Below are 12,211 nucleotides of genomic sequence, written 5' to 3'. Positions count from 1 at the left end.
GGAAGTCAGAGAAGCATTGTGCATTAGCCTACTTGTGTTGCTTTGTTGATAATTCACTGCCCTTTCATAACCCTGTGAGTGACATCACAGTCCTATTTAAATTCGACAGCGCCAAATAAAAAACTGTCGTCTCAAGGCACTTTTACAGAGAAAAACCAACAAGTCCACATGAGCCAGCAGAGAAGATGGGGGGGGGGGGGGGGGGGTGGAAAAATTCCTTTTTTAAAAAGCAGAGACTTGCAGAAACAGAGGTGGAGATTTTCTGTTGAAAATAAGTTCAATATGAATTCCATCAAAGAGAATATCTCACAATAAAGTTCACTCACAAACGCTCCTTTTCAAACGCAATTATAAACAATACAAGCATCTTTCAACATAGTAAATCAGATTACTTTAGTGGGTATTTTTGTGTGTTAGATGCAATTTTGGTGCATCCAATTAATCAGCTTTTGTACACATCAGGGCAACGTTTGCACCTGTTTTTATGAGTAGCCCTTCAGTTCAATCACTTTGACCAGGATAGTCGAATCATCTCCACACATGAAACATACAGAGTTCAGCATTGAGTTGAGAAAATATGAGACGAGATCAATCGGAATTGGGCAGAAAAGATCACTTTTCTATACGTCAGAGCCAGAGGGAACGTCTCTCATCGCAATAACAGCAGCAAAGACAGAGTCGATTGTCCGTTGTACTTTAATGTTTTGGCATAAACCCGCTGAAGTGCTTTGCACCATCTGAACACGCACTCAATATTCCACCTTCATTAAGGCGAATACATTGACAGTGTGTGTTATTCAGATTGGATCATTCATTTCAGAAAGGTTTCGCGGTTTCATTTTGAAAACGAGACGGACGGCGACTGTCAACTATAAAACTACCAAGTTCCAGGAAAATGTGCACTGGGAGTCACGACAGTCTGAGGAAAACATCGTAAGGGTTTTGGGCCGTCAAGTGCAGTAGTAACGCTGTGTTTTTGGTGTTTCCACGGTGACAGAATTGGAGCCTTCTCCAAATGTTCCGTTTTGGGAGCCGTTTTCAGAAGGTTGCGTTTACACTGCAGCCGCGGACACACGAACAACGATGAAGTTAGAATGCTGGGACCACACAGACATTGTGTGGCGAGAACAATACGCTCTGAACGGGAACAAAAGGGAGAGAACCTGATGACGAATTGGATGCTATTAGGGGCGAGTCTCAAACATAAAACTACCGATATGGACTATGAAACTAGAATTTGGACCCGAGTCAAACTACTACGGGGGCTGCCATGTTTGTTTTTCTGGCACATGAGCAGAACACAGAACCCAGTAAGATCGCTCCATCACCTCCAGCGTTCTCTGCAAGAGGGGAAACGCAACTGTGAAAGAAACTTTTCACCTTGTGAGCCGGTATAAAAACATAACTTCACGGTGTCGTGTGAACGTACAGCCCCCAAAAAGTGAAGAAAGTTTCGATCCACTCGTATTCGTTGTCGTGTAAACGGGGCCTCAGTGTGACCTGTAAGGAGATCAGCTTTCACACGTTGCATATTTTTTTCATATCAGCAAAGCCTGTAGTATATCAGGTCCAAACTACGTGTTTAATTGCTTATCAGTAGCTTTTTTCATGGCTAATAATCACCCGAAATAGAAAAGAGGAAAATCCTTAAGTGTTTTAAAGGAGTTTGTGAATGCTTCCGGATGGCTCTCGGCTGGGGGGGGGGGGAGGGAGGCAGACTGCTCATTGAGTCTTCGGCCCTGACCCTGTCTCTCCGCATTACTTCTCCTCCTGAGTGATTTTTAATCAGAGGCCCAATTCCAAACCCATCCCTCAAGGTATTCAACCTGAGGTACATTTCATTAACTTCTCTCATCTCACCACTGCCATTCCATCTTCGCTGCGCCATTCTTAAAGATGCACACTCAAGCGATAATCAGATCATTCTCCACTTGACCGGCGGGGGAGAAAATTTAGCCGTGATCGAATGTCGGCCACGGAAGGGGGGTAATGTCCGCCGGCGCCGCGGCTCTGACAGAGTGCGCCCGGGCCCCGCCTGGTAGGTCTCGCTGTCAGCTCACCGGTTCGGGTTTGAAATGAAAAATGCATCTTTTCATCTATTTTTTATGCAACATCATCTTAACAGCAATTACCGGGGAATGTTACTCGGTTTCATATGTGCTGACGCTTTGTATCATTTATAATGCAGGCGCAATCACCGGGCATGTCGGCGTGGGGAACAGACCGGACTGCAGGTTGAGGCTCTGCAGTGACAGTGCAGTTTACAGAGCTGGAACCTGCAAGCTCACAGTTCTAATACTGATTTGTCCATCTGTATAGGCTAAGAATGCAACCACAATACAAATCCTTTGTAGGCCAGGAGCCAGGTCCACCTTTAAGGATGTCTTTTGCCTTCTTTTCACTATTATTTCCAGATAGGCTATGACTTAGGCCATCAAAAGTTGATACTGACCAGGGACTTGATAACTGGTGAATTTCTGGTGAAATTATTATTTTACATAATTATGTCAAATTGTGTAAATGCAAATATTAAGGTAGTCTAATTCCATAGACTATAATTTACAGTAAGTATGACATTTTTCATGTAGGATACTGACACAGGGGGAAACTGGCGAAATAAGATTTTTGGGTTTGCTGCCTTTATTTTCAAATATCACCCTGAACATACACAAAAATACCAAAACAATCCTGTCAGCCTGGCAAGTTCTCCTCAAAAGTGATTATTTTCTGAAAGCAAAATTAGTCATTTTCAAAACTCGCTACCACAGAGAGCATGTGTATGTAAAATGTGGTGAACGGACAACTCGTCCACAACTTTCTTTTTTCCAGCATTATTGATTTGAAGGATTGATTTCAAAGTATATTTGACCCCAAAAAATAAGATATTAAGTATATTGCCATATACTAGATATATGAAAAATAAATGTAAAAGTACATTGTACATGATTTATTTTCTCAAAATAATTCTGAACTTGTGGACGAGTTGTCCTCCAATCGTAAAGGTCGAAGTCGCTGACGTTGTGACCTCTTCCTCCACTCGCATGTGTTAACCTTGCCAATCAACACAACAGCAGAGGGTCTTCAAACTTCCAGTAGCAGTTGAGCTGAGCAGCGTTCATCACTTCATCGGGTGTCACGTGGTCATCCAAGACATTGATTTTTCCTCATACAGTTATTGGAACTAGAGTAGCTGATAAACTCTTTTTAAACAACTTGTTCTTATATCAAAACATCGAGTCCATTGGTCAGATCCAGCTCACAAGAGGCTCCCATCTGGTCCATGAAATTTTGCTGCGTGTGGCGCCTGCAGTTAAATGAGTTTAACGCCCCTGTTTTCGACGGTGCACATGCTAACGACCTTCCTTCATTCAAACAAATGTGATACTGACTGTTTATTCAATGTCCAGTCCTGAAACGGTTGAGGAATGTGTTGCTCTGAATCAGCTCCATTGTTCACTTCCAGGCGTGTGGAATGTACTTAATGCTCAATACTTTTTCTTCATGGTTGAAGTTTCCCTCTTGTCTGTTAAATTTGTGGCGTCGTCTGCATGCTTCGGTGTCTCATACAGCAAAGAAAAATACACTCAAAGGATTGTCAAGGAAATGCTCTCATTTCTCGTTAAAATGCTGTGCAAGTTGCCGAACAGCAATCGCTGGATATTCTCCCAATATGCTTTGTAATTACCTCACTGGTTACTGCAAATGCAAGATAAATACTTTAAAGGCTTATCTTTAAAAAGTGGATGAATTATACTGACCTGAATTTCCCTCTCACACCTAATGGCAATTATTTATTGTGTTGTGATGTTGGCTGAAGTTACTTCACGCATTACTTTAAAATGTTATTCACAAGAGCATTCACATAGAATTAGTCTTTATGTTTACCTTCGTGGAGAAGATTATGTTTTCGTTTGTGTCTTTATTTATTTATTTAATGGTATGTATGTATGTATGTATGCATGTTAGCAACTTTTCTCAAAAACTATTCACCCGAATTGCATGACATTTTCGGGGATGATTTTTCACAATCCATGGACTAATCGATTCGATTTTGGGATGTTAATGGTGAACCGTATCTGAACAAATCCCAAAAAAACCCAATACAAAGCGGATGGGAGAGGTACCTCATGGAGGAGATTAAAGGAGATCAGCATCTGTTTCCATGGAGACGGTCCCTGCTCAGTGTCTCAAACAGTGATGTAGCTACCTGACCTCCCTAGTTAGCATCGATATGAGCCAACGGCTGTCATGCAAGCGATGCTAAATCGGTTCGGCGCACAAATGTGGCGTTGGCGAAGGTCTGCACTCTACCGAGTGTAATTCTAGTCGATGTATTTTATTCCTGAAAAATTCAAACTATGATTTAACTCTAATAATGTAATCAAAAGTAAAATCAAAAGCTTTTCAGGAACACATTTTTGTCTGTTGAAATGTAGCCAGCCAGAGGAAAAATAGTTGTCAGACAAGTGCATTTTCAAATCAGCAAACTTGCGACGTGCAAGAGGAGCCTGCTCGACTACAGCGACCATACATCTTTCTTTATGCCAGGAGAAATCTAGACGGGAATCTTCAGAGTCTGAACCCAGCAGCACTTCACCAGTAATCAAAAGGAAAGTTCTGCAAACACACGCTGCATCGATTCAGTGATCTGTACTCCCGACTAACAAGCGCCGAAGCCCGTGTTGGTGTGAGCTTCCCGCACTCTGAAAAGAGTGAACATGCGGCTGAGTGCCGCGCAGTTTGTGTTTAAGCCTGAATTTACTGAACTGGGTTGCTCTGCTCCTCAAAATTACGCAGAGAAAACGTGTGGTGGACGGATACGACGAGTTGATTAATCGAATAAAAATAACAAAGGGAGTGATGACCACTTGAAGTTCGCACAAGTGTGCGTCAGATGCAATGCGATGCTGTTTCCAGTCTACTTTCAGTGTTTGACAAGGAAGAGAGGAAAGACCGGCGCACCCCAAAGTGCTTATCACAAATCACCCACCCGGTAATTAATGATTTCCCTAAAAATAAAACAACATTAGCCTCCCGCTTTGCACCCCTCACCAGGCAACAGCTGGGCAGCAAGGACTCAGTGACTTCGCAGTTATCTTGGCACGGCTCGTCCGGGGCCTTCGCGGCGCGTCTGCCAGATCAGCGCGCCGCACTTCTCGCTCCGTTTGGCAGCGGCGTCACATCTTTAATGGCCACAGATGAAGACGCCCCACCCGCCGCCGCCCTCCTCCTCCTTCCACAGGCTGTTAGGTCCACACACACCCCCCCCTCCCCCCCCCCTGCTTTACGGAGCGGTCACCTCGACCCCTCCCTCCCCGTCCTTCAGGAGGACGGCGCGGCGGCGTCCGGGGGAGCTGACTCCAGCAGATGGATTATGGAGATCAAGCTGTGTGTGTGCTTGGTAATTAAATCTTAACGCTCTGACCGTGGCTCCGAGCCCTGCACCTTCTGTCCAGGTTGCGCTCCCTTAACCCCGCCGTGCACTGGTCGCCTGCCCGGACATGTTGTCAGAGTCGGTACGGGAGCGTCACCGGTCGGCTGCAGGAGGAGTGACCGCTTCAACCTCTTTGTGACGAGGTGGCATGGAATCGTTTTGGTGCTTTGACTGTCGAATTTCATTTCCGGAGCACCAAATGCAACACAGTGAGGGGAGAAAAGATGAAGACAGCCAGACAGATTCTTGAGTGACAGAATTGGAGCATAAAAAAGGTCGGATGTTGGTCACTTGTGTGTAAAAAAAATGAGAATTGAGTCGCATCCGCCCTGCAGTGTGAACTCGGGCTGCAACTAGCAATTAATTAATAATCGATTAATCGGTCGATTATTTTTTAGATCAATCCATGAATCGGTTAAAAAAAACAACATTTCAAATTGTAGGACCAGTTGATATTGAAGGAACCAAACATCAAATATGTTATGATTATTTTAAAGCACATAACTGAACCAATACAAAGATGTATACAGTATATCTACATGTATGTAAGTTGTATACAAAATAATTATTAAATAAGATTTAACGTACTTCAGGGACCACATACAGTCCAGTTTCATCCTGAGTGGACCAGATTGGTAAAAATATTGCTATAACAACCTTTAAATTTAAACTTCAAAGTTTTTCTTTGTTGTGGTCACAGTGTATGGAATGAAATCGTGACCAAACGGCGGTATGGAGCGGTACGGAGCAGTAAGGTAAAGCGTAATCTGAGCCAAATCTGGTGCGTTTCCTCCAAAAAGTAGGTTAAAATGTAGGCGGGGTTTAGAGCTCTACAGGTATGTCCCGTTATAGCAGTTATCTCAGCTGGGCGGCAGACCTTATGAATCTTCTATTGTTGTTTACATCCTCCTCTGTTTTGCTTTGTGTCCCCACATCTGAGCGCGCTCCGGCGGTTAGCAAGCTAGCTCGAGTGACACATAAACCGCGCGACACAACGATTCAACAATGAAATTCGTTGCCAACGCTTTTAATAATCGAATTTATGGATCCGTTGTTGCAGCCCGAGTGTGGACGAAGTTGATTCGTTGATAAAACCCAGGATAACACGAGTACGCGTACGTGTGCTGGTCTCTCCGTGTCGCCAGGCAACCCGCTGCTCCTCAACTCCTCCATGCAGCCCGACCTGACGGTGGGCCGGACGTACAGCACGCCGCTCTGCTTCCAGGACGGGACGGACAAGGAGCTCTTCGACCCGCTGCCGGACATCAAGGTCAAGGTTCAGAGCTCCTTCATGGTCTCGCTGGGCGTGGCCGAGCGGGCGGAGTTCCACGCCAAAGGCCCCGCCGAGACCTTCCCGAGGGAGCTGAGCCGCGACTACTGCAGCACCGTCGACCGCCGCAAGAAGGCCACGCTCACGCTCAACGGACCCTTCAGCGCCGGCAAGGAGCACCTGAGGACCACCGGCGTGTTCGGCCACGCCGGGGGCCGGCTCGTGGTGCCAAACACAGGTGAGAGCCGGTTTTGTTAGCCGCGAAATGCTCTGCCTCAGTTCTGTTTTTGTCCTGATAATGAAAAGCAAGTCACACGCTGGGGAGTCGGTCTCCGTGACAAGAGGCTGCAGCGACTTCTCATTACAGGAGCTATGATGAGCCGCCATTGTTTTTTTTTTTGCACAGGCTTCCCAGAAAGTCTCCCAACACATCTAACTTCTAAGATTTCCCCCCCGTTTGTTGTCAGAAAAATGCTTGTTGCTGTTATAAACTGCCTGCTGTGCATGCGTCATGACAGCACAGTCTGTGTTTAGAACATTTCATTACTGGACATAACCAAAAAAATCTATAAAAATTAAGCTCTATGCAATGGCAGTCTTCCTAAAACCAGTTCCTAAACAGCACTCGGGATACATTGCACATAGTAATGTGCCACAGTGTGAAATTACAACTTGGTTACTAAAACTGTATCACAAGAGCAAAACAAAATTATGTATACAACTAATTATACTTGTAAAAAAGTGACATTTTGCTTGTTATGTTTCTGATTAAACACTTTAAACTTAAGAAGCTGACAACTAATTACCTATATATATATATATATATGCATTTTTAGAAATGTACATAGTATATAGATAAATTAGATTTGAGTGAGGAGTCCAGTCATCTTAGTCAAAATGCTACTGCTCAAAATCTTATGAACCATCAGGTTCTCCGGCACGAGTGAGTCCGGTATCCAGCACTTTGCACATGTTTATGGAGAACCTCAGTACTGCAGACTGTTCATGTTTTTAAAAAGGCTCTTTTAGTTTGACCTGCTGCGGGATTTTAGAATTATGTATTTATTTACTTATTGTTGTCACGTACAGTTTGTACAATGGCACTGAGTGAACGGCGGGGCGGGTTGCACTTTGTGCTCTTATATTGTACTAAACGTACTGTATTAATAATGTTTAATTTAATGATTTAAAGTGGACTAAACAGGAAAGACTGGCTAAAAGGTGAACTTGTCATAGTGTTGAATATCCAGGGATGAAGGTACCTCACCTGGACAAAATCCAACCTCATATGACAGAAATGGACATGTGCAAAAAAATAAGATCAAACTTTTTTTCCAAACCTAGACGGCCACACTAACGTCCATCAATCTTCAACCCTGCGTTTTCCAGCTGAGCGAACCGATCGCCGCCTGGTCACATGTCCATCACAGTGGACACACAGACACAGACTCAGAACCACTAAAGTGACCTCAGATGATGAGGTCCTGACATGATGACACACTACATTACCCATTTAACATGTTAATATCAGATATCAGGTGTATTGTGTTCTAATGATGCAAAATAATGGGAGGAGTATATGCCAATAAAACGCGGAATAGTATGTGTCCAAAAGTGGGGTTTTTTGTTTATGATTGTCCGTTTTTCAGGCTTTTGTGCAACTTCAGGCTCCGCCGTTAGCAGATACGTGATGAGAAGCTCCCCTTGACTTTTATTTGTGTTCTCCAGACGTTTCTTGCAATAACTTCTGAAGGTTAAGTCATCCTATGGCAAACAATAGCTAAAATGGTAGTTTCCAGCCGGTTTTTCATGTTTAAGCCATGCCAAATCCTTGCAAAACCTTCATTTGAATACTCCTGTTTGTATTTGATGTTATGGTGTTATTTTAGGTTGATCACATGCAAACTGAAAGCGTAATCTTTTTGCTGCGAGTGCTGACAACTTTTCTTTAAAACTCTGCACGTCTTGTTTCCTTAAGGCAACTTACAGTATCTTCTTTGAGAAGTTAGAGTCTCAGACTGAGGGAATTCAAGATGATATCAATCAGGATTGTCAACTCCCTTCCTCTCCTTGTCTGTGATTTCCCCCCCCAAGTTTCCCGTCTCGGATCCCGGCTTCCTCGCTCCCAAAACCCGCACTGCAGAGTCTGAATCACAGTCGTGATCATTCATTTGTCTCTTGTTTAAAAGCTCGCATCTGTGTCCATGGCAGGGAGTTTTGATTCGCCACATGAAAAGCCATCGAGATACACAGCGAAAAAGAATAGAGGACAACGGAAAACAAAAAGCCGGAGCACGAGGAAACACCAGTGCAGCCATCAGTGAAAGAGCTGGCGCAGCAGCTCCATCAGCAGATGCACCCTGCAGAGCAAACAGCTGAGCAATGTGATGAGCTCCCCGCTCGATGCCAAACTGCTCCGCGACTCTGAACTCCGTAACACTAAACTCCGACTGGTCGGTAAATGCCGAGTCATCGCGCCGGACTCCAACCCCAACAAACCTTTTCCCAAATGAGTCCTCCATTAACTTTCCGGTGGGGATGAAACTATTTGGTAGTCACTTTGTTTTTCTTTCTTTTCCACATTTGAGGACGTTTGTACAGATATTTTAGGACGCGTTGCGATCCTTGGAGAAGTGGGGGATACTCAGCCCAGAAACAACTTTATTGGAAACAGCAGCATGCCAGGCTTCTCTTTTTGGTGAAAGTCCGTCCATAGAATTTGCTCATTATGTCCCCCGAGGACGTAATAAAATAATTGGCTGTTCATATGTCTGTTAGTAGGAATACATCAAAACTTTCACCATAGATAGATATGTTAGGCCATGGAAGATCCCGTTACATTTTCGGAGGTGATCTGGATTCTGGATCAGAATTTCATTTTATAGGCATTTGAGGATTATGTCAAAACCGCATAACAGATTTTCACCAAATTTCAGAGTCCAGGGCAACTTTTGTCAGAAATTTCTCATCGCTCTTGTTCTCACTTAAATTCGTTATGATTTATGACAAGGCCACTGCTCACAACTGTATTTCTCATGATAATATAAACGGTATCATGTTTAATGTCTCTTATTCACAGTTTGATCAGCTGATGTATTTATCTGAAAAAAATCTTGAAAAAAAAGTCCTTAAACATGTTTATTACAATATAAATAAAATTACTACAAGTGACAATATCTGTTTTTAATATTGTTCACCCAATAGGTCTTGGTAAGCATTTCCACAGGGGTTTTTTTTTGTGATGAAAGCAAATCTGGATCTTTTTTGCGACGTGTGATTTGAGTCAGCTTTACACTACCCTGGAAATTACTTGATTACATAATTGATAATAGTTTGTCTGTATTCGACTTGAAGTATAGAAATGTCCTCTAACAGAACCTTAATTTTAAAACTTACAATATCCCCATTCTTAAGGAGGTTTTAATTGGGAAATGAACAATTCTTTATCCTACAATCACATGCACACATGGCTTTCTTTTTAACTAAACCACACAGCAGAACATAAGCAGCTGGTGCTCCTGCAGATACACACACACACACACACACACACACACACACACACACACACACACACACACACACACACACACACACACACACACACACACACACAGATGCATCGTGAAACTCCAGTTTTGCACTTTTTAACTGCAATATGGGATTCTAGTCACAGAAACTTCTTTTCTTGCCCTCTTAGAATTTAATCTTCTAATCTAACTTCCTAATCAGATGTTGCCTCAGTACCCAAACAGAAATGTGGCGCTTGAAGAAACATCATAGTTTGCAATAGTTTAAATTGAGTCACAGTCTTTATTGTTGTTTAGAATTACAGTTCATATGAGTGTCGCATTACCAATGTAAATTTTGTCATGGGACTCAATCCACCTTTATCCAACCTGAGTATGGATTAAGGACTTTAAACCAATTTAGAGACAACAAGTAGCCTCAAACCTAGACTTGGACATGGAGGAACTCAGAGCTACTGGGGAAAACCTAAAATAAAACCTTCGAGATGGCCATCGTGGTCCAGCTGGAACCCAAATAACACGTGGAAGAGACACACAACAACAGTGGTGTTGATGTGAGGATTGCCGGCTAACTGATGGGACCAGAAGCTAAAAACAACTCGATGACAACAACAAGGAAGCAACCAAAACCAACATACTCAGATCTCGTCCCACAAAAGCGCATTCCCTATGTGGCTCCATTCAAAAGGGAAATAATCCGGATTCCCAATATTATGATATACATTGTCAAGAAGTAATCTGCCGAACACAAATTCACTTCGTTTTTGTGAATAGTTTAAATGTTGCTTTAAACTAAAGCTCTCATGGGATCTAAACTGTTCAATCAGGGCCTCAGTCGCCATTGTTTGCTCAATAAATAATATAAGGGTTCATTTGTTATAATGGCAATGCAGTGAAGTCCAGGTGTCCTACTCCTGTCTGCCTTTTTTACGATTCACTTCACTCTTGGGCCAAAAGTTCATGATGCCTTCCTTTTACAAAACACAATTCATCAAGTTCCAAACAGGATTTTACTAAATAAGGCCTGATATATTTAATTTTGATTGTGTCCCTTCACCGGCTGACTGGAGTGTAAAGGTGTGCGAGGGGCTGTAATTCCTACATAATTGGAGTATTAGTATAAAAAAAAGTATTCACCAGTTCTCAGGCATTTAACCGGGATAAAACCGTGTATACGAGGCCGAGTGCACATGAATCGCCACAGAGAATAAGTGGGTGAATCAACATCTGATTTGAGTCGAGCCGCAAACACGTCGGTGTGAATGAGTCACTTTGATCTGGAAGAATTAAAACACTTGTTCTATTTACTCTGATCTCCCAACCGGCCGCATTCGCCCAACTTCTGACTATGCAGCATCTTTGTAGACGCAAGCGGAGATTTCTTTTTTTTTGTAAACAGACAACCCTCCCCCCCCCCCTTCTCCCTGACACCATTCATCTGCCGCCTTGTGAAAGGCAAAGCGTTGGCATTGAAGTGCGTACAAAGGCCCTGCTTTACAAATAACGGGTTCAGAGGGGCAGCGGGGGAGATGGCAGATAAAAGCGTGCTTTTGGCAGCTCTATAAAAAGTGAAGATTTTGTACCGGCTCAACGACCACGTTTGAAATCCGCGTTCTAACAAGCCTGTTGTCATGTGTAAGAGGAGGGCCTGCGATGTTGTGATCACAAAAGCCAAAATAAACAAGTCACACGAATGCATTTCATACAGTGAGATAAAAGTCACTCAAAGTATTCCGGGGTGTTAAAGTGTGAAAATGTAGTAAAGGTGATGGTATGTCAGGACTCTACCACACGCCAGAACCTCCTCAGAATTATATATATATATATATATATATATATAAATCAGACATGGTAATTGGACATAGGATGGATGTATGCATATGTGTGTGTATATGTGTAGAGATGATCTATTTTTCTCTCAATATATTTTCATAAAATGTAACTTACTTACTAAATTATATTATCACTAAAGGGTTTCTA

At 43.0% G+C, this 12,211-nt stretch overlaps 1 protein-coding gene across 1 annotated transcript in view; it reads left to right on the top strand.

The window, feature by feature from the left end:
- The window catches only part of unc5db (unc-5 netrin receptor Db), a gene marked incomplete at both ends in the record, with an annotated part of 147,564 nt that overhangs the window by 87,412 nt on the left and 47,941 nt on the right, over nt 1-12,211 (top strand). Inside the window, one exon of the mRNA XM_080499927.1 lies at nt 6,580-6,942. Within this exon, the coding sequence (XP_080356053.1) occupies nt 6,580-6,942 (363 nt within the window). The remainder of the gene's footprint in view (nt 1-6,579; nt 6,943-12,211) is intronic.

This window comes from Blennius ocellaris (assembly GCF_963422515.1).
Source record: "Blennius ocellaris genome assembly, chromosome: 7".
In the NCBI taxonomy this organism is placed as follows: domain Eukaryota; kingdom Metazoa; phylum Chordata; class Actinopteri; order Blenniiformes; family Blenniidae; genus Blennius; species Blennius ocellaris.
This window is presented reverse-complemented; position numbering and strand designations above follow the sequence as displayed.